Raw genomic sequence first — 21,135 nt, 5'->3', positions numbered from 1 at the left:
TTAAGGAATCTCCATACTGTCTTCCATAGTGTCTGTATCAATTTACATTCTAACAAACACTCCAAGAGGGTTTGCTTTTCCCACACCCTCTCCAGCATTTATTGTTTGTAGACTTTTTAATGTTGGCCATTCTGTTTGGTGTGGGGTGATATCTCGCTATAGTTTTGATTTGTATTTTTCTAATAATGAACTATGTTGAGCATCTTTTCACGTGTTTGTTAGTCATCTGTGTGTCTTCTTTGGAGAAGTGTCTGTTTAGTTCTTTGATGCACTTATTGATTGAGTTGTTTGTTTTATAGATATTGAGCTACATGAGCTGGTTCTATATTTTGGAGATAATTCTTTGTCAGTTGTTTCATTTGCTATTATTTCCTCCCATTCTGAAGGCTGCCTTTTCACCTTGCTTATAGTTTCCTTCGTTGTGCAAAAGCTTTTAAGTTTAATTAGGTTCCATTTGTTTATTTTCATTTTTATTTCCATTTCTCTGGGAGGTGGGTCAAAGAGGACCTGGCTGTGATTTATGTCAGAGAATGTTCCACCTATGTTTTCCTCTAGAGTTTTATAATTTTTGGTCTTATATTTAGGTCTGTAATCTATTCTGAGTTTATCTTTGTATATGGTGTTAGGAACTGTTCTAATTTAATTCTTTTGCACATAGCTGTCCAGTTTTACCAGCCCCACATATTGAAGAGGCTATCTTTGCCCCATTGTATATTCTTGATTCCTTTGTGAAAAATAAGGTACCCATAGGTGCATGGGTTTATTTTGGGGATTTTAATCTTGTTCCATTGGTCTATATTTCTGTTTTTGTGCCAGTACCATTCTGTCTTGATGACTGTAGCTTTGTAGTATAATCTGCAGTCAGGAAGCTTGATTCCTCCAGGTCCATTCTTCTTTCCCAAGACTGCTTTGGTTATTCAGTCTTTTGTGTTTCTATATGAATTGAGAAATTTTTTGTTCTAGTTCTGTGAAAAATACCATTAGTAATTTGATAGGCATTGCATTGAATCTGCAGATTGCATTTGGTAGTATAGTCATTTTCACATTTTATAGTCATTTTCATATATTGATCCTTCTACATAGGAACATGAAATATCTCTCCATCTGTTTATGTCATCTTTTATTTCTTTCATCAGTGTCTTATAATTTTCTACATACCATTCTTTTGTCTCCTTATGTAGGTTTATCCCTAGGTATTTTATTCTTTTTGTTGCAATGATGAATGGAATTGATTCCTTAATTTCTCTTCCTGATTTTTCACTGTTAGTATATGGGTATGCAAATGATTTCTGTGTATTGGTTTTGTATTCTGTGACTGCTAAATTCACTTACTGGCTCTAGTAATTTTCTGATAGTATCTTTAGGGTTTTCTATGTATAGTATCATGTCATCTGCTAACAGTGACTACTTTACTTCTTTTCTAATCTGGATTCCTTTTATTTCTTTTTCTTCTCTGATTGCTGTAGCTAGGACTTCCAAAACTACGTTGAATAATAGTGGTGAGAGTGGACACCCATGTCTTGTTCCTGCTGGGGAATGATTTTAGTTTTTCACCATTGAGAATAATGTTTACTGTGGGTTTATCATATATGGCCTTTACTATTTTGAGGTATATTCTTTCTAGACCCTTTTTTTAAAAAAATTTAATCATAAGTATGTGCTGAATTTTGTCAAAGCCTTTTTCTGCATCTATTGAGATTGCAATATGGTTTTCATCTTTCAATTTTTTAATATGGTGTATCACACTGATTGATTTGCATATATTGAAGAATCTTTGCATCCATGGAATAAACCCAATTTGAATTGGTGTATGAGCTTTTCAGTGTTTGTTGAATTCTGTTTGCTAGAACTTTGTTGAGGATTTTTGCACCTATGTTCATCAGTGATAGTGCCCTGTAATTTTCATTTATTGTGTTGTCTTTGCCTGGTTTTCGTATCAGGGTGATCGTGGCCTCTTAGAATGAGTTTGGAAGTGTTTATTCCTCTGTAATTTTTTGAAAGAGTTTTAGAAGGATAGGCATTAGGTTTTCTCTAAATATTTGAGAAAATTCACCTGTGAAGCCATCTGGCCCTGGGCTTTTCTTTTGGGGGAGAATTTTGATCACAGTTTCAATTTCAGTGCTTGTAATTGGGTTGCCCATAATTTCTATTTCTTCTTGGTTCAGTCTTAGAAAATTGAACTTTTCTAGGAATCTGTCCATTTCTTTCAGTTTGTCCATTTTATTTCCATATAGTTGCTTATAATAGTCTTTTATAATCCTTTATATTTCTTCACTGTCTGCGGTAACCTCTCTTTTTTCATTTCTAATTTTGTTGATTTGGTTCTTCTCTCTTTTTTTCTTGATGAGTCTGGTTAAAGGTTTGTCAATTTTGTTTATCTTCTCAAAGAACCAGCTTTTAGTTTTATTAATCTTTACTATTGTTTCCTTCATTTCATTTTCCTTTATTTCTATTCTGATCCTTATATCTTTCCTTCTACTGACTTCGGGGTTTTTGTTCTTCTTTTTTTTCCAGTTGTTTTAGTTTAAAGTTAGATTTTCTATTCAATGATTTTCTTGTTTCTTTAGTTAAGATTGCATTGCTATAAACTTCCCTCTTAGAACAGCTTTTGCTACATCCCATAGGTTTTGAATTGTTGCATTTTCATTGTCTTTTGTTTCTAGGAATTTTTTTAATTTCCCTTTTGATTTCTTCAGTAACCTGCTCATTATATAGAAACATATTGTTTATCTTTATGTGTCTGTGTTTTTTATAGTTATTTTCTTGTAATTGATATCTAGTTTCATAGTGTTGTGGTCAGAAAACATGCTTGATATGAGATCAATTTTCTTAAATTTACTGAGGTTTGATTTATGACCCAAGATGTGGTCTATCCTGGAGAATGTTCCATGTGCACTTGAAAAGAAAGTGCATTCTTCTGCATTTGAATGGAATGCCCTGAAGACATCAATGAGCTCCATCTGGTTTAATGTGTCATTTAAGATTGTGTTTCCCTTTTAATTTTCTTTTTGATAATCTGACCACTGGTGTAAGTGGGATGTTAAGGTCTCCAACTATTATTGTGTTACTGTCAATTTCTCCTTTTTTGTCTATTAATGTTTGTCTTATGTATTGAAGTGCTCCTATGTTGGGTGCATCGACTGAGTGACTTCACTTTCACTTTTCACTTTCATGCATTGGAGAAGAAAATGGCAACCCACTCCAGTGTTCTTGCCTGGAGAATCCCAGGGACGGGGGAGCCTGGTGAGCTGCCGTCTATGGGGTCACACAGAGTCGGACACGACTGAAGTGACTTAGCAGCAGCAGCAGCAGCATGTTGTGAGCATAGATATTTACAACATCTATTGCTATGTCTTCCTCTTGGATTGATCCCTTGATCATTATATAGTATCCTTCCTTATCTCTTGTAATGTATTTTATTAAGATCTATTTTTTATGATATGAGGATTGCTACTCCAGCATTCTTTTGATTTCCATTTGAGTGGAATATATTTTTCCATCCTCTCATTTGCAGTCTATATGTGTCTTTAGGTCTGAAGTGGGTTTCTTATAGACAGTATACATGTGGGTTTTCTTTTTGTATCCATTCAACCAGTCTGTATCTTTTGATCTTTAATCCATTTAGATTTAAAGTAATTATTGATATATATGTTCCTATTGCCATTTTCTTAATTGTTTGGGGTTCATTTTTGTAGATATTTTTCTTCACTTGTATTTCCTGACTATATAAGTCCCTTTAACATTTGTTGTAAAGCTGATTTTGTGGTACTAAATTCCCTTAACTTTTGCTTGTCTGTAAAGCTTTTGATTTCTCCATTAATTTTGAATGAGCTTCTTACCAGGTAGAATAATCTTGGTTACAGATTTTTTTTCCCATTCAGTACTTTAAATATATCCTGACATTCCCTTCTGGCCTGAAGAGTTTCTGCCAACAGATCAGCTGTTAAATGTATGGGGTTTCCTATGTATGTTACTTGTTGATTTTCTCTTGTTGCTTTTAGTATTCTTTCTTTGTGTTTAATTTTTGTTAGTTTTATTAGTATGTGTCTTGGTGTGTTTCTCTTTGGGTTTATCCTGTATGGAATACTTTATGCTCCTTGGGCTTGATTGACTATTTCCTTTCCCAATTTGGGGAAATTTTCAACTATAATCTCTTTAAAAATTTTCTCATACCCTTTCTTTTTCTCTTCTTCTACTGGGATCCCTATAATTTGATTGTTGATGCATTTAATATTGTCCCAGAGGTCTCTGAGACTATCCTCAGTTCTTTTCATTCTTTTTACTTTATTCTGCTCTTCAGTGGTTATTTTCACCATTCTATCATCCAGCTCACTTTTCTATTCTTCTGCCTCAGGTATTCTGCTAGTGATTCCTTCAAGAGTATTTTTTATTTCAGTAATTGTGGTGTTTGTCTCCGTATGTTTATTCTTTTATTTTAATAGGTCTTTGTTAATTGATACTTGCATTTTCTCCATTTTATTTTTTGACGTTTTGGATCATCTTCACTATGATTATTCTGAATTCTTTTTCAGGTAGTCTGCCTATTTCCTCTTTAGTTATTTGGACTTACATGTTTCTAGATTGTTCCTCCATTTGCACATTATTTCTCTACTTTTTCATTATTTATTTATTTATTTTTAACTTATTGTGTTTGAGGCCTCCTTTTCCCAGGCTTTGATGTTGCACTCTTTCTTCCTTTTGATTTCTGCCCTCATCAGGTTGGTCCAGTGGTTTGTGTAAGTTTCAGGTAGGCTGTGACTTGTGCTTGTGTTTCTGTTGGAGGAGGTGAGTTTTTTCCCCTCTGATGGGCATGACTGAGTGAGGCAGTAATCCTGTCTGCTGATGATTGGGTTTGTATTTTTGTCTTGTTTGTTGTTTGAATGAGGCATCCTGCACAGGGTGCTACTGCAGTTGGGTGATGCCAGGTCTTGAACACAAATGGTTGCCTTTGTGGGTGTTCTCACTATTTGATATTCCCTAGGGTTCTCTGGTAATCTAGGGACTTGGAGTCAGCATACCCACTCCAAAGTCTCAGGGCCTAGGCTCTGGCCAGGAACAGAGATTCCACAGGTGGTTTGTTAGGGCATTAAATGGTATTAAAACAAACACACAAAAGTGAGAAACAAAACATGCATCCCAGATAAATGGCAATTACAAAATCAGGTAAATAATAACTAAAATAATGGAATATACACACATATATGTACACCCATAAGCAAAAGCAAAAGTCCAAAAAAGATAACTAAATAAAGTATAATAGATTGACCTTGCAAACAAAGGAAATCAAAAATGATATCCACCAATTAAGAATAAAACTAACTAAAGTGCAAACTGGAAAACAGAACTAAAGCAAGGTGCCAACTGGGGAATAAAACAATAAAAACAAAATGAACTGACAAATATGGTGAGAAAAATAAACAAAGAATATAAATGCAAAGTTAAGCAGAAGTAGATAAAGAAGATTTATATACAGTAAAGATTAACTACAATGGGAAAAAAACAGTAGGAAAAGCAAACAAAGGAATAAATGTAGGAAAAAAACCTAACAATAAATTTTTAAATTTTTTAAAAAGAGAGAACAAAAAATAAAAAAAAAAAAGGAAAACCCCACATAACTGCAAAAAGCCAATGCAGAGGCAGTATATTACAGAAATAAAAAGTGTGATTTTAAAAAATTCTCTAAAGTTTAAATAGATTTAATAGTACTAGTAAAAACAATCAACTACAAAGCAGAGTGAAAAGGGGGTGGGGGAACATCCAGAAGCAACTACAGAACAAGTCAAAATATAAGAAATGTGTTTTTTTGAGTCTCGGCTGTCAGCATCCATTCCCTCACTGGGAGTCACAGTCCACCTCACCTCCCTAGGATGCCCTTCAGTACTGGGCTGGGGTCTGGACCTGCTGTGAGATCTGCTCAGACTCTAATCTGATACTATTCCTGTGTGTTCTTGCCTTCAATGTCCACAGGTGTCAGAACTAGTGCATTTTCTTTTGTGAGAACTCTCATTGTCCTTTTACATATTCCATAAACACAGTCTTCCTAGTTGATTGTGTGGATTTAATCTAGTTTGTACAGTGGGTGGGAAGGTTTGGGGTCTTCTTCCTTAGCCACACTGCCCCTGGGTTTCAACTGTAGCTTTACCTCTACCTTTGGATGTGGGTCATCAAGAAGGGTTTGCTCCTGAGGCTGCCCTGGAGTACTTGGTTTTGCGCCAGTGAGGGCCAGATGTGGAGGTGGCACAGCTGCTTAGTTCACAGGGGCCCTGGCAGCACCAGATACTCAAAGGAGCTGGCAGCAGGAAATGTCATGCTCTAGAAGGGTATGGCAACCCACTCCAGTATTCCTGCCAGGAGAATCTCCTGGGCAGAAAAGCCTGCAGACCACAGTCCACAGGGTCTTAAAGAGTTGGACGTGACCAAAGTGACCCCGTTTGCATAGATGCAGGACTCTTTCTAGCTTCTGGCAGTTCTTTCCCAGGAGTGATCATGCATGAAGGTGGCGCGGTTGCTTGGATCACTGGGACCCTGGCAATGCTGGCTATGCAGGAGCACTGATGTCTATTGTCACAGGAGACATGGTGTTATTAGGGCTTTTTCTAGTCTGTGGCAGCTCTGCCCCAGTAAGGACTTGAGCATGAAGGTGGCACAGCAGCGCCAAGTGTGCAGGGACACAGATGGCTTCAATTACAGGAGCTATGGCCCTACCAGAGTCTTCTTCTAGCCTCTGGTAGCTGGTGACCTTCAGCTAGTCCTCCGCCATTGCCCCACCCATTCAGGCCTTTAGAGGGCTGCCCTGACTTGGGTCCTTCTCTGTTGCTCAGCACTGTCACGTGCTTGAAGGGCCAGCCTCTCTGTTGTTCAGCTGCCAGCGCTGGCCTGTGGGAGAGAGAGGTTCAAGTGGTGGCCCCACCCTATAGACTCAGCCTTGCCTCCAAGGCAGCCTGGCTCTCCTCCACAGGCATTTCCTGCCACAGTCTCCTCCCACATGTCCCCTCCGCCCATCTCCCCACCATCAACAGCAGACCTCACCCTGAATTCCTCCACACTCCCTGCACTCCACCTCCCAGCTGCTGTGCCTTCGAAGGGACCCACATCCCTGACTGGGGTATATATGGCTGCGGCAAGGATTGTCTGTGTGATTCTCACTCCATTTAGACTGTCACAGATCAGCTGCTTCACTCTCAGCCTCAACTATCTCTCCTCTGTCCCAAACAATTGCCCCAGTGTGGAGGTCGAACCCCTGCTCAGTTCCCCCACCTTCCAGGGGCAGGTCCAGTGCTACTAATGCTTCTCTTTTTCTCCCTACTTCCTTCATTCTACTGAGTTTTATGTGGTTCTATATATTATTTTCCACTGGTCAGGAGCTCCTGCTCACTTTCAACTGTTGTTCTGCAAGCACTTCTGTGTCTGAAGGTGTATTCCTAATGTATCCATGAAGAGAGATGCACTCCATGTCCACCTACTCCTCCACCATCTTATTCTCTCCACTATAAAGTTTTGACAGTTGTACAGGAGAAACAAGATGCTGTGTTCTGGAAAGATCCTTTTGGTGACAGGACGCAGAATGATCCAGGGTACTGAAGGTTGTTATGAGACAAGCCAGGGGCTTTGGTAAATAGTACATGGGCCAGGTAGGAAGAGGAATTGGGGGAAATATAGAAGTTGAAGAAGGGAAAATGAATCAGAAATGGTTGTCTAGGTTCCCACCTTGGATAAATGAAAGGAGGACCTAAACTAAGAGAAGGTATTGGTGTGATAGAGATAACAGCTTATTTCTAGTCATCGTGAATTTCAGGTGCCAGAAGATTGAATCCAGCAGGTTGAAGGATGGAGGTCAAACGGGAGGAAGGGGAGAAACACAGTTCTGCAGAAAATCACCTAGAGGTGACTTTGGAATAAAATGAACAATGTATTAGGCATGCACACCCTCACAGTCCCTCATGGACTCTTATGAGATTTCCAGTAACATCTCTGTTAATCCCAACTCTTCTATGTGTGGCTTTGCATTAGTAAAGAGGAAGTAGTGTCCATAAAATGATTTCTTCTGTTTGTTTTCTGAGTAATTATGAAAGGATAAGATAAATATTAAAATATTATCTAAAACATTATAGTAAGTGATTGATAAGCTTAAATTCATACTACAAAAATATAAATATAAATTTGTTGCCAAAGTTTAGATATAAAAGTTTATGTATAGGTCTATTACTATTGAAAAAGCAAACTGAGAATGGAGTTACTTGAGGGATGAGTTTTTTCTTATCCTTGGTTTTAAACATGTAACATACAGCTAGACAGAAGTGATAATAGCTCATTGAGTAATGGCCTGAATAAATGGTGTAGAATAATGGCATAGAATAAATGTGCATGTCTATCACACATATCAACTATTATGTATCTTTTTGTGTCTTTTACAGTAAAATACTTCACACAGCCATGGATATAAAAATTAAATTTCAGAGCACCAGAATTCTGACTCTTTCCCCAATTTGATAAATGCTGTACTTGAATACTTTTATCAAGTCATTCATTTAACAAAATAAGTTATAAATTATTTACTTGAATTATTTTAACACAAGAAAGTTGTGTTAATTTTGGCAATACTTCATTACAGGTGACTATGTTGTCATGACTATATATTTTGAATTGAGTAGAAGAATGGGATACTTCACTATTCAAACATATATTCCTTGTATACTGACTGTGGTTTTATCCTGGGTATCATTCTGGATCAAAAAAGACGCTACACCAGCAAGAACAGCATTGGGTGAGTTTCAAAAAAAGTCTCCTACCATTTTGTGTAATTTTAAAATATAACTATATTCATAAAAATACTTTCAATGAAAAAGACTCAGTTCAAATGTAACTGGTCTAATTTGAGGGCTACTTGATAATTTTATTTATTTTTAAGTAGATGAGTTAGATTTTTCTTCCTGACAATAGAATTCCCTGTGTACCACTTAAGTTGAGGTTAGGTACTCAGAATAAATCAATTGCATCATTCTGTACTGTGCTCTACAGATGATGTCATTAAAAATGTAGTCATGTTCTGAAACCTGCGACACTCAAAAGTCTCATTATGTCAGTGAATGGAAATAGAACACTGTATGGAAATAGAACCTTTGAGGATTGATGAACAAATCAGTAAAACAATCTTTCAATAAAAGAAGTGCTGCTTATTTAGAGCAAATTTACCAGCAAACAAGAAAATGATTATTCTTTTCAGCTATAATTTACACATTAAAGCTCAAAGTCTTTTCATAAATTTTTCTCTGGTACCCAAAGTTCTCTTAATAAAACATTAAATTTCAGTGGTTTTAGAACTGTAGTGCATGTTTTATATCAGTTTTTCTTTATGGTAGGAATTTTGCCTAACTTTCTATATTTTTATTTGTTAATAATGTATGATATATAGTTCTTTCCACCAGCACTCTCACAATTTCTTTGGAAATCAAGCTACCTCAATATTAAAAAACTGCAAAATATTGTATATTACATTGCACCGCTTATGTTGGTTTTTTAATTCTTGTTTGTTTAACAGAACAGTAATTTTTGAATAAGGTAAATTAGTCTTTAATATTCTCTGTCCTGTGGAAAATTTTTAAAGAGATGAGACTACCAGACCACCTTACCTGCCTCCTAAGAAATCTGTATGCAGTTCAAGAAGAAACAGTTAGAACCGGACATGGAACAAAGGACTGATTGCAAATTGGGAAAAGAGTATGTCAAGGCTGTATATTGTCACCTTGCTTATTTAACTTCTATGCAGAGTACATCATGAGAAATGCCAGGCTGGATGAAGCACAAGCTGGGATCAAGATTGCGAGGAGAAATGTCAATAGCCTCAGATATGCAGATAACACCACCCTTATGACAGAAAGCAAAGAGGAACTAAAGAGCCTCTTGATGAAAATGAAAGAGGAGAGTGAAAAAGCTGGCTTAAAATGCAACATTCTAAAACAGAAGATCATGGCACTGGGTCCCATCACTTCATTGCAAATAGATGGGGAAACAATGGGAACAGTGATAGACTTTCTTTTCTTGGGCTCCAAAATCACTACAGATGGTAACTGAAGCCATGAAATTAAAAGACACTTGATCCTTGGAAGAAAAGCTATGACCAACTGAGACAGCATATTAAAAAGCAGAGACATTACTTAGCCAACAAAAGTCCATCTAGTCAAAGCTATGGTTTTTCCAGAAGTCATGTATGGACGTGAGAGTTGGACCAAAAAGAAAGTTGAGCTCCAATAAATTTATGCTTTTGAACTGTGGTGTTGGAGAAGACTCTTGAGAGTCCCTTGGATTGCAAGGAGACCAAACCAGTCAATCCTAAAGGAAATCAGTCCTGAATATTCATTGGAAGGACTGATGCTGAAGCTGAAGCTCCTACTTTGGCCACCTGATGCAAAGAGCCAACTCACTGGAAAAGACCCTGATGCTGGGAAAGATTGAAGGCAGGAGGAGAAGGGGATGACAGAGGATGAGATGGATGGATGGCATCACCAACTCAATGGGCATGAGTTTGAGAAAGATCTGGAAATTGGTGATGGACAAGGAGGCCTGTCATGCTGCAGTCCATGGGGCTGTAAAGAGTTGGACACTATTGAGTGAATTGAACTGAACTGACCCTCTGCCCAATATTGGCTTTGCGTTCTTATAGAAAATATGTGATAAATCAGCTGACAAACACATAATATAAATTTAGCAACTATTCTTGAGGTTATGACCTCACAATGACAAATTCAGAGGTCATAGTGAGTATAACTTTAAAGATCAGCTTCAAAACAGAGTAATATTTCTGCACAACTTGAAACTATGCAAGCCCTACCAAAGAGTAGCCAGCATGGTGTTAAGAGGACAGAGATACTAGAAATATACCATCCTTTCAGATAATAGATTTGCTGACCAGAAGAGTGCAGAAATCTCACCACTGGCAAATTTAATTGAGACATCTGAAGGGCTCTGCTTAATAAAGGAATACTCTAGACTTCCTTTAAATGAAACAAATCATGCCATGACAAATCAAGCAAAACCACCAGTAAATCAACTATTTATTATAAGGAAGAATTCAACATCCTTTTAAGAAAATTACATAGTTCATCATGTATCACATCCTTTTAAGAAAATTACATAGTTTATCATGTATCATCTATAAGATTGTATATACAGTAAAAAATTACTAGACTTTCTAAGAAGCAGATAATTGTGATCCATGATCAAGAAAAAAAGTCAACATTAAAATGCAACTCTGATGTTGAATCAGCAGATATGGGTTTTAAAGCAGCTATTATGAGAGTGTTCAAGGATTAAAAAGAAAATACAATGTTAGTGAATGACAAGATGGATAATATCAACAAATACATTTCTTAAAAACGAAGTTCTAGAATAAAATGTACAATAGTCAAATTGAAAATAATTACTAAATGAGCTTAAGAGCAGATTGAAGATGCCAGGGAGGGGAGAGATCATGTACAATTGATCATTACATAAAATTTATCTAATTAGGAGAAGATATGAATTAAAAAATGATTTAAAAGAATCAACATGCAGAAAACTAAGATGATGGCATCCAGTCCCTTCATTTCATGGCAAATAGATGGGGAAACAGTGGAAACAGTGGCTGACTTTATTTTTCTGGGCTCCAAAATCACTGCAGATGGTGATTGCAGCCATGAAATTAAAAAACATTTACTCCTTGGAAGGAAAGTTATGACCAAACTCGATAGCATATTAAAAAGCAGAGACATTACTTTGTCAACAAAGGTCCATCTAGTCAAAGCTATGGTTTTTCCAGTGGTCATGTATGGATGTGAGAGTTGGACTATAAAGAAAGCTGAGCACTGAAGAACTGATGCTTTTGAACTGTGGTGTTGGAGAAGACTCTTGAGAGTCCCTTGGACTGTGAGGATCTCCAACCAGTTCATCCTAAAGGAGATCATTCCTGGGTATTCATTGGAAGGACTGATGCTGAGGCTGAAACTCCAATACTTTGGCCACCTGATGCAAAGAGCTGACTCATTTGAAAAGACGCTGATGTTGGGAAAGATTGAGGGCAGGAGGAGAAGGGAACGACAAAGGATGACATGGTTGGATGGCATCACCTACTCGATGGACATGGGTTTGAGTGAACTCCAGGCATTGGTGATGGACAGAGAGGCCTGGCGTTCATGGGGTTGCAAAGAGTCAGACACGACTGTGACTGAACTGAAGTGAACTAAACTGAACAGAGCCTCAGTGATCTGTGGGACAATATAGAGACGTATAACACAACTTCAACTGGTACTCCAAAATGAAAAGAGAAAAAGAACCAACTTTACAGAATTGTAAAGTAAAATAAATAAATAAATAAGATTATAAAAAAATAAAATAAAATTTTTTGAAGAAATTTAGTGAAAATATGCAATTTTCTTGAAAATGAAAGTGAAAGTAAAGTTGCTCAGTTGTGTCCGACTGTTGTGACCCCGTGGACTGTAGACTACCAGTGTCCTCTGTTTGTGGGATTTTCCAGGCAAGAATACTGGAGTGGGCTGCCATTTCCTTTTCCAGGAGATCTTCCCAACCCAGGGATCAAACCCGGGTCCCCTGCATTGCGGGCAGACACCTTACCATCTGAGCCACCAGGGAATCACTACCTACAAATTCTTTAGACATAGCATGGTCACCACATTTTTGAAAATGTTAAATTGAACATTTATTACAAAATCTATATTTTTCATAAAAATTTACCCACCATCAGTGTACACTTTTCAAATTTACAATGCATTTTTACAAAATGTATCACAACTTTCCCACCTACAATAAAGAGAGCCTGACATTCTGTTTTCACTGTATCGATTCAAGAAACTGATTCAAAGAGAGTAAGTGGCTTTATCTGACCAAATATTGAGAAAGCCCAGAGCAAGGCTGAAGGCTTTGACTTCTAGTTCAATATCCTGGACACCTGACCACATTGTTCATGCTGTTCTATTTGATTTATTCTACAATTTCTTGCTGATTGACAGACCAGGGAGGCACTAAACAGGAGCTGTGATGGTACTGCAAAGATGGGAACTAATGTGCATTCATCTGTCATGTCTACCTGATCTTTCTATCACATATACATCTCTTAAATTTGCTCCACAGTCTTTGATTAAATCTTTAGTGTTGGCCAACATATATGAAATAAATTCAGATTAATACTGTGAATAGTTAACTAATTAACCAATGAATCAATGCACTCATAAAAAGCATTTATTGAAATAGTTATAATGCTAGACATGGTGCTATGTAATGGGCAAGAAAGGATGAGCAAGATACAGCTTTGCTTTTCAAGACTGCACATTCTATGCAGGGAGACAGACCACAAAGATATAAGCAATTCTCTGTGATCATGCAAAAGATGAGGCACATAGAATGTACAGGAATAGTGAAGATGTGTGTATTATCAGCTCTGCCTGGAGTACTATAAAGTGATTTGCCTCAGAAAAAGTGGTGTTTCTGCTGAGTCTTCAAAAAAAAAAGTGAGTTTACAAGTTGCATACAGAAGGAGAAGTAAGACAGGAAATAGTTTATCTGGGCAGAAGAGAAGTGTGAGACAAGGAACAGACAAAGTATAGAGGACTGCAAATCTCACTTTCATTAAAAATATATTTAAAAGACAAAATCAACCAATACAAACATTACTGAATAAATGGGATGATATCAACTTAATTCATATATTTTAATGTTATTGTGAAGACTATAATAAAACATCTTATGGAAATGTTGCTTATAATATTATATATACATTACAATTAAAAGTATTATTACATTTACGCAATGTCAAGGAGGATTCGCATAAAAATAAAACACCGTGTGGAATGCAGGGATTCTGTTCGGCTTCTCTGACAACTTGGTATGTGTCCCCTGTGCAGGCATCACCACGGTGCTGACCATGACCACGCTCAGCACCATAGCCAGGAAGTCCTTGCCCCGCGTTTCCTATGTGACTGCCATGGACCTTTTCGTGACTGTGTGCTTCTTATTTGTCTTTGCTGCTCTGATGGAGTACGCTACCCTCAACTACTATTCAAGTTGTAGAAAACCACCTACCACTAAGAAAAAAACATCGGTGAGTTCCGGTAGCAAAGATTTTCTCAGAAGGTAGTAGAAGAATATTTTTAGGTAAATGGTTCTTATTCATAAGGATTTTATACATGATATACATAGTTAATTTAATAAGACTTTTAAAAAACAAGATAGGTATGCAGAAGATATGAATGTGACTGTCAAGCAGTCTCCAGCCTCACCTACCAGTGGCATGGACTGATGTAATCACACCTTAAAGATTATTCTTTATCCGAGTGTTCTGTAATACAGATTCCACGGCAGTTTTCAACGGCTTTTCTGCTTTTCTTGTAGTTACTACATGCAGATTCCTCGAGATGGATTCATGAAAGGATAAGCCTACAAGCCCCATCTGTACGTATAACATTGCAAGTGTAAATATTTCTGAGAACTTTGTGTAAACTACAATTGAAAAATATTATTGTTTACAGATGCATCTATTGAAGACCAAAGAGTAATGCATGTATTCCCTAAAAAATGTATTGACAAAGAAATGTTCAACTTAGAAAATTTGGAAAATAAAGGGAAAAAAATCACTTCTACTCAGGGATTAGTGTATAGCATATATAATTCTGTAATTCAGAATTATGTTCTGAATACACTTCTTGGTCAAAATATTAATTTGTAGGATCATTTTGATGATTGTATCATATGTTCATGATTGATGCATGCACAGATGATCTTGGCTGGACACTGGGCTAATCCACAACTTTTCACTTTTAAGCATATTTTTATCACTACCATTTTGTACATACTTGTGACTATTTTCTTAGTATTAATTCCTAGAAGCAGAATGCCTGGGCCAAAGAATTGAAAGTTTTTCTTTTTCCAAATCACATTTCACCAGTTTTGTTAGCAGTGTGGGTCACTCTCCCTGCATTTAGTTGGGAGAGTATACAAACAACTCCTACAAACTATTCCTATTGGCATTGCTTTGATATTGATAAAGCTTAATACATTTTTTACATGTTTTTGATTTTCACATATTCCTGTGAATTGCTTTTTCTGTCCATTAATTTTTATAAAATTTTTGGACAATTTTGATAGCATTTTTATCCTTTAAGTTTTTTAAAGTAGCGTGTTATCTGCCAGTTATTTTATTGCATTTATACAATGTAAAATTTATATAATCACATATAGAATATATTAGGGATATTAATCTGGTTTTGTATGCAGTTTTTATTCCAGATTTCATTAGTAATGCTTTCACTGCAATTTCTCGTGCTTTTTTCCACATGCAGTGTCTTCAATCTCATGTTGTCAAATCTATCAGCATTTCCTTTTGTGGTATCTGCCTCTTGTGTCCTGCTTGGAAGTCCTTTCCTATCTTCAGAATGACATAGCTCTCCCTGATTTTCTTTTGAGTGCTAACTCTGTTTGACAACATATTCTAAGTAGTTGCATTTATCAACTCATTCTATCGTCACAAAAACCCACTCTACTGACAAGGACACTGAGATGTGGAAAAGTAAAGTCCGATAAGTATTGACTGAACCTTCACAATTTAAAAAATTGTTGTATTTAATTATTAGTGTTACCTGAATTTTTAGTATATAGCTTAATGTAAGACTCTATTGAAAAACATCTTTAAATCACTGATTGTGAGCTACCACTTTTACCATATGACAACTTTTACTTTAATTATTTTTATTCCTTTGTACATAAGAAGTCACAAATTGCACTGAAAGTTTTATGCCCACCCGTACATGATAGATGGTTTTCTAGTTCCTAATCAGCATCTTATGTTCAGTTCATTTCAGTCAATTTCATCACAAGATTGTATAATTATCTATACTCTGCAAGCATGTATCATTGTAGTTCTGACAGAAGTGAAGCCATTTTTCTAGCTGTGGGAAGCCACGGTGGACATAGTTTTTGCCAGCAAATGCTGCCAAATAGAAACAGACTGAAAGGCAATGGGAAGGGGTGGAAGTAGGGGATGCTAAATAACAGAGACAAGTCAGAACAAATAGTCTGAGGCCCAGAAAATACGTTATCACACACAACCAGGGTGCTAAGAGTGGAGGAAGAAATATTGACATCTTTGGTATAGACATGATACAGTCAAAAGTAATAAAGAATGTTTTAACATAGAGAAAAAAAATAGCCACAAAACTAGAAATTTTTAAGCTGGAAAATGTAATGACCCTAAAGAAAGTACATACAAAAACAATTCACAGATTCAAATGTATTCTTTTTAACGGCTGAGTAATACTCCATTGTATATATGTACCACAGCTTTCTTATCCATTCATCTGCTGATGGACATCTAGGTTGTTTCCATGTCCTGGCTATTATAAACAGTGCTGCGATGAACATTGGGGTACATGTGTCTCTTTCAATTCTGGTTTCCTCCGTGTGTATGCCCAACAGTGGGATTGCTGGGTCATAAGGCAGAGATGGATGAAACTGGAGCCGATTATACAGAGTGAAGTAAGCCAGAAAGAAAAACACCAATACAGTATACTAACACATATATATGGAATTTAGAAAGATGGCAATGATGACCCTGTATGCAGGACAGCAAAAAAGACACAGATGTGTATAACAGACTTTTGGACTCAGAGGGAGAGGGAGAGGGTGAGATGATTTGGGAGAATGGCACTGAAACATGTATAATATCATGTAAGAATCGAATTGCCAGTCTATGTCCGATGCAGAATATGGCACGCTTGGGGCTGGTACGCGGGGATGACCCAGAGAGATGTTGTGGAGAGGGGGGTAGGAGGGGGGTTCATGTTTGGGAACGCATGTACACCTGTGGTGGATTCATGTCAATGTATGGCAAAACCAATACAGAATTGTAAAGTAAAATAAAAAATAAATTTAAAAAAAAAAAAGAAGAAGAAGAAAAAAAAAAAAAAACAATTCACAGAAAGGGCTCCAGGCCAGCTAGCAAGACATAATCAGGGAGTCTTCAACAGGAGTTCAGAAGACAAAAAAAAAAAAAAAACACTGGGGTTATTCAACTGTTGGATGATAACGTCTTCAGTTCTATTCTGAAATATCTAGTGTTAGGTTAGTTAAGGGGCCACTCTCCTCAAAAAGGAAAAGCAGAGATGAACAGCCTCTCAGTAACCAGGGGCAGAAGCTGGCCTCCTGAGGGTCATATGTTGCTTTGGGGCAAGTTGTCCAAACTGTTCTGTGCCTCAGTTACCTAACCCATAAAATGCAAGGCTAGTCCACTCTGAGTACGCAGTAGTACTTGCTGCCCAGGAAGTGCAGTGGTTCTGAGTAAGTCAAGGAACTGCATTTACAAAGAAGCAAAACAGGAGTGAGTCAGGCAGGGACTAGCTGGGCTGAAGATGACCCTGGAGATTCATTAATTAAAATCTCTATTTGGGGCATAGTTGAAATTATCTTAACAAATGGGGGGACTGAATTTAAAGAAGTACTTAATTTAACATATGGCTATTTACAGTTCTTAACATTATAAGTTTTATTTCAATATTATAATATGTCATTTTACAACAGTGAGCTATAAAGATATAACTAGAGATCTCTTATTATTTGTTTCAGTGATCATGGATTTTAGTTCTTTAAATGAAGAAGTGAGGTATATAGTTCTCTTGTCCCAGAAATCATACGCTTTTTAGCCTGTTACCTCATTGGGCATCCTTTTAATCTCTAGTGAGCTGTCTTCATCCCTGCAGAGACTTCTGATGCCCCTTTTGAGTCAGCTCTTCATGTTGGTCCTGCCTGCTTGTAATGGCTGGACATCTTTGTGTGACACTATACAGGAAAAACGGTTGAAGAAATAAAAGGATGAAAATCTGGCTGAACACTGTCAAAACACATGTACAATTATTGTTCAATAAAAGCAGATTTTTCTAATTGGAGATTATAAAAAAAAAATTCCTCAAATGCACCAGAGTCGAGTCAGAGATTTGCTTTTCTCAGCAAACTTCCAGGTGAAATTTACACCCACTCAGGTTTAAAGAACAATTAACCTGGAGAACATACACCTACACTAGAACCAGAGGGACACCAAGGTATTTATTTCTTCCGATTGCCTAGAATTGTAGAAGAAAGTAGGCAGCTGCACCATGGCTCCCTGAATGGCTATTGGCCCAGAGCATTTTGACTTAGTTTAGTCCTTACACAGACATTTCCCAATTAAAAGGATGCCCTAAAGGCTACCAGTAGTGACACTGAATGCTCTACCACAGAGCTAGAAAAATATCCAATCAGTGTGATATCCAGAGTAGAAGGAAAAAGCTGCCATATTTCCTTGTATTTATGGGTTTTGGTTTTATATAAATATATAAGAATATATAATATATATCAATTAATATAAATAAATATATATTAATAAAATATATTATATAATTATGTATATTATATATTTTATATAATAGATTATATATTATCTATATTATCTGATACAGATTATATCATATATATTATAATATATACAATATTGTATATATTATACATATATCATGTATATATATTGTATACATATACATGTATATATGTATACATAATAAATATATTATTATATATTATATAGTATATATCATATAATAATATATAATATATATCATATAATTATATGATATATGATATATTATATATTTATTCCGGTGATTATATTTTGTATTATATATTATATTATTATATTATTATTATTAACATTGTATTTATAATACTATAATATAATATATGTATGTTATATATTGATATATTATATTATATATCATGTATTATATTATATATAATTATATTATCTATATTATATTATATACATATACAATATTATATATATTACAATAATATATTATACAATAATATAACACAATATACCAATAATATTATAATATTGCAATAATATCACAATATTACAATATTGTAATTAATAAATTAATTCTAATTAATTGTTGTATATTATATAATATACCTATAGAAGTATAGTATACAATATAATATATTGTATATTATATTAATAATTATAATTAATATTTTACACTATTATATATTGTCTATACAATATACAATATTGTATATGTATATATACACAATATATATGATATTATTTTATGTATATTATAATATATGTATTAATTAAATATATGTGATCATAATATAAATATATAATATTCATGATGAATTCTGAAAGGCCTCTCTTCCAGCATTACGCAAAGGGCTTGTGTGCCTCCGTCTCCCTTGATTTCAGCCTCTACTGACACATACTGTTTCCTTTCACACTCAGATCAGTTCCTGCGGCATAAATAAAATTAGAACAGAAAGACAACTATGGTTTTTAGTTTTCATACATTATTCAGTCAAACTTAGAAATGTGTCCTCTCTAAATGGACAGGGAAGCCTGGTGTGCTGCAGTCCATGGGGTTGCAAGAGTCAGACATGACTGAGTGATTGAGTGACTGAACTGAACTGATCCTCTCTAAAAACTTCAATTTAGTACACAGTTCTAGTTGTATAGGAGAGTTCTTCAACTGCCTGAAGAATTGACAAGTCTATTTGAAGCCATTACTCAAGGTTAGGAATGATTCCTCTCATTTATGAGTGACTATAAGTCGTCCCCTCGCCTCATCTGCCCAAATATTGACTTCTCCACATCCGGAAGAGAGCTTGTGAAGTAGAAAACAAAACATTCCAATTGTATACAATTTGTGACTGTCAGGAGATGACAAGCAATATCTGGTGTTCACACACTGAAAGCTCAGTTTTTAACCTGAATTACATGTAACAAGAAGATTCTCTCTTATCATTCCTACACACCATAGCTTTTTTTTACTGTCTACTAATTAGAAAGAAAAGAAATTTATTTCTCCACAAGTTGATAATTATTGTTTAACATTTGAAGAATTGTATATAATTTGTGTGCCTATATACTCCAAATCAGCAGAGAAGTAGGCAGAACAGGGACTTGAATCTCCCTTATCAGTAATCTGAGAAACACAGGTTTGGAAAACTGAACTCTAGTTTTTTGTTTTTCTATTAGATTTGCAAAGATTTAACTCTCTATAGCAGGGATGGGGGAGCAGGCATGGGACATAGTATTGTCACCATTATTAGTGGACAGGCATAATCTATGCTTATTGCTTGATTCATCTCGAGCTGTCCTTGATGCATTTCATGATGATTTTTGTGTTGTTCTTGTTGTCTGCAGAACTATTCTCTCCTTGACATGAGGCCACCACCACCTGTAACAGTTACTCTAAACAATTCCGTGTACTGGCAGGAATTAGAAGACACCTGTGTCTATGAGTGTTTGGATGGCAAAGACTGTCAGAGTTTCTTCTGCTGCTATGAAGAGTGCAAATCAGGATCTTGGAGAAAAGGACATATTCACATAGACATCTTGGAACTGGACTCATATTCACGGGTCTTTTTCCCTACATCATTCCTGCTCTTCAACTTGGTTTATTGGGTGGGATACCTCTATCTCTAACTCTTCTTCCAGGTGATAAGTGAAGAGCGTTAGATTCCCCTCTAAACTTTCACCGTCCCCAGACCAGTAGTGACTAACTGGAGTAGCAAGGAAAGACACTGCTCAGTTTATCTGAAATACATTACTTTTGAGCAGTGTAGGAGTATGTGGCAAATATTTCTCTTACCTATTTCAAACCCACAGATACATGCGTGTGCACACACAAGTTAACTGAGTGTTAAAGTGATCTTCTTGCTAATCCTTTGCTGAATCTGTAGCTTGGTGATATTTATAAATGTGTTTTGGATATTGGAAGCAGTTCCCAATTTTCTTTTGTGAAGAAATCTGTGAAACGTACAAGCAAATATCTGAGAAGCTCTCTCAGACTCCACCCTTTCTGTATTTTTACTTGGGCCCTCGGCGGCACTGGCGCCCAGTTGCGCGGGGTCGCTGCTGACTGACACTCATACCACTGGTAGTCTGAGTTCAAGTGTGAACTGCAGTGAGTTACCACCCAGTTTCCTCTCTCTGTGGCCTCTTTGCTCTGTCACCACCTTCACTGGTGGGTGTACTTTTATCTAATAACCTCACCCTAAGTTTGGAAAGGTTATATCTGTTTCATCCATAAGTTTTCAGTTGAGGCAACAGTCTGATTT

At 36.1% G+C, this 21,135-nt stretch overlaps 1 protein-coding gene across 1 annotated transcript in view; it reads left to right on the top strand.

The window, feature by feature from the left end:
* GABRG3 (gamma-aminobutyric acid type A receptor subunit gamma3) overlaps positions 1-20,908 on the top strand; it is an 823,115-nt gene extending 802,207 nt beyond the window's left edge. Inside the window, exons 7-10 of the mRNA XM_040257137.1 lie at positions 8,612-8,764; positions 13,893-14,089; positions 14,380-14,439; positions 20,219-20,908. Of these exons, the coding sequence (XP_040113071.1) occupies positions 8,612-8,764; positions 13,893-14,089; positions 14,380-14,439; positions 20,219-20,500 (692 nt within the window). The 3' untranslated portion in view covers positions 20,501-20,908. The remainder of the gene's footprint in view (positions 1-8,611; positions 8,765-13,892; positions 14,090-14,379; positions 14,440-20,218) is intronic.
* Positions 20,909-21,135: the final 227 nt, after the last annotated feature.

Source organism: Oryx dammah, unplaced genomic scaffold (assembly GCF_014754425.2).
Source record: "Oryx dammah isolate SB20612 unplaced genomic scaffold, SCBI_Odam_1.1 HiC_scaffold_16, whole genome shotgun sequence".
In the NCBI taxonomy this organism is placed as follows: domain Eukaryota; kingdom Metazoa; phylum Chordata; class Mammalia; order Artiodactyla; family Bovidae; genus Oryx; species Oryx dammah.
Note: the sequence above shows the minus strand (reverse complement) of the source record. Positions and strands in the feature narration are given on the sequence as shown.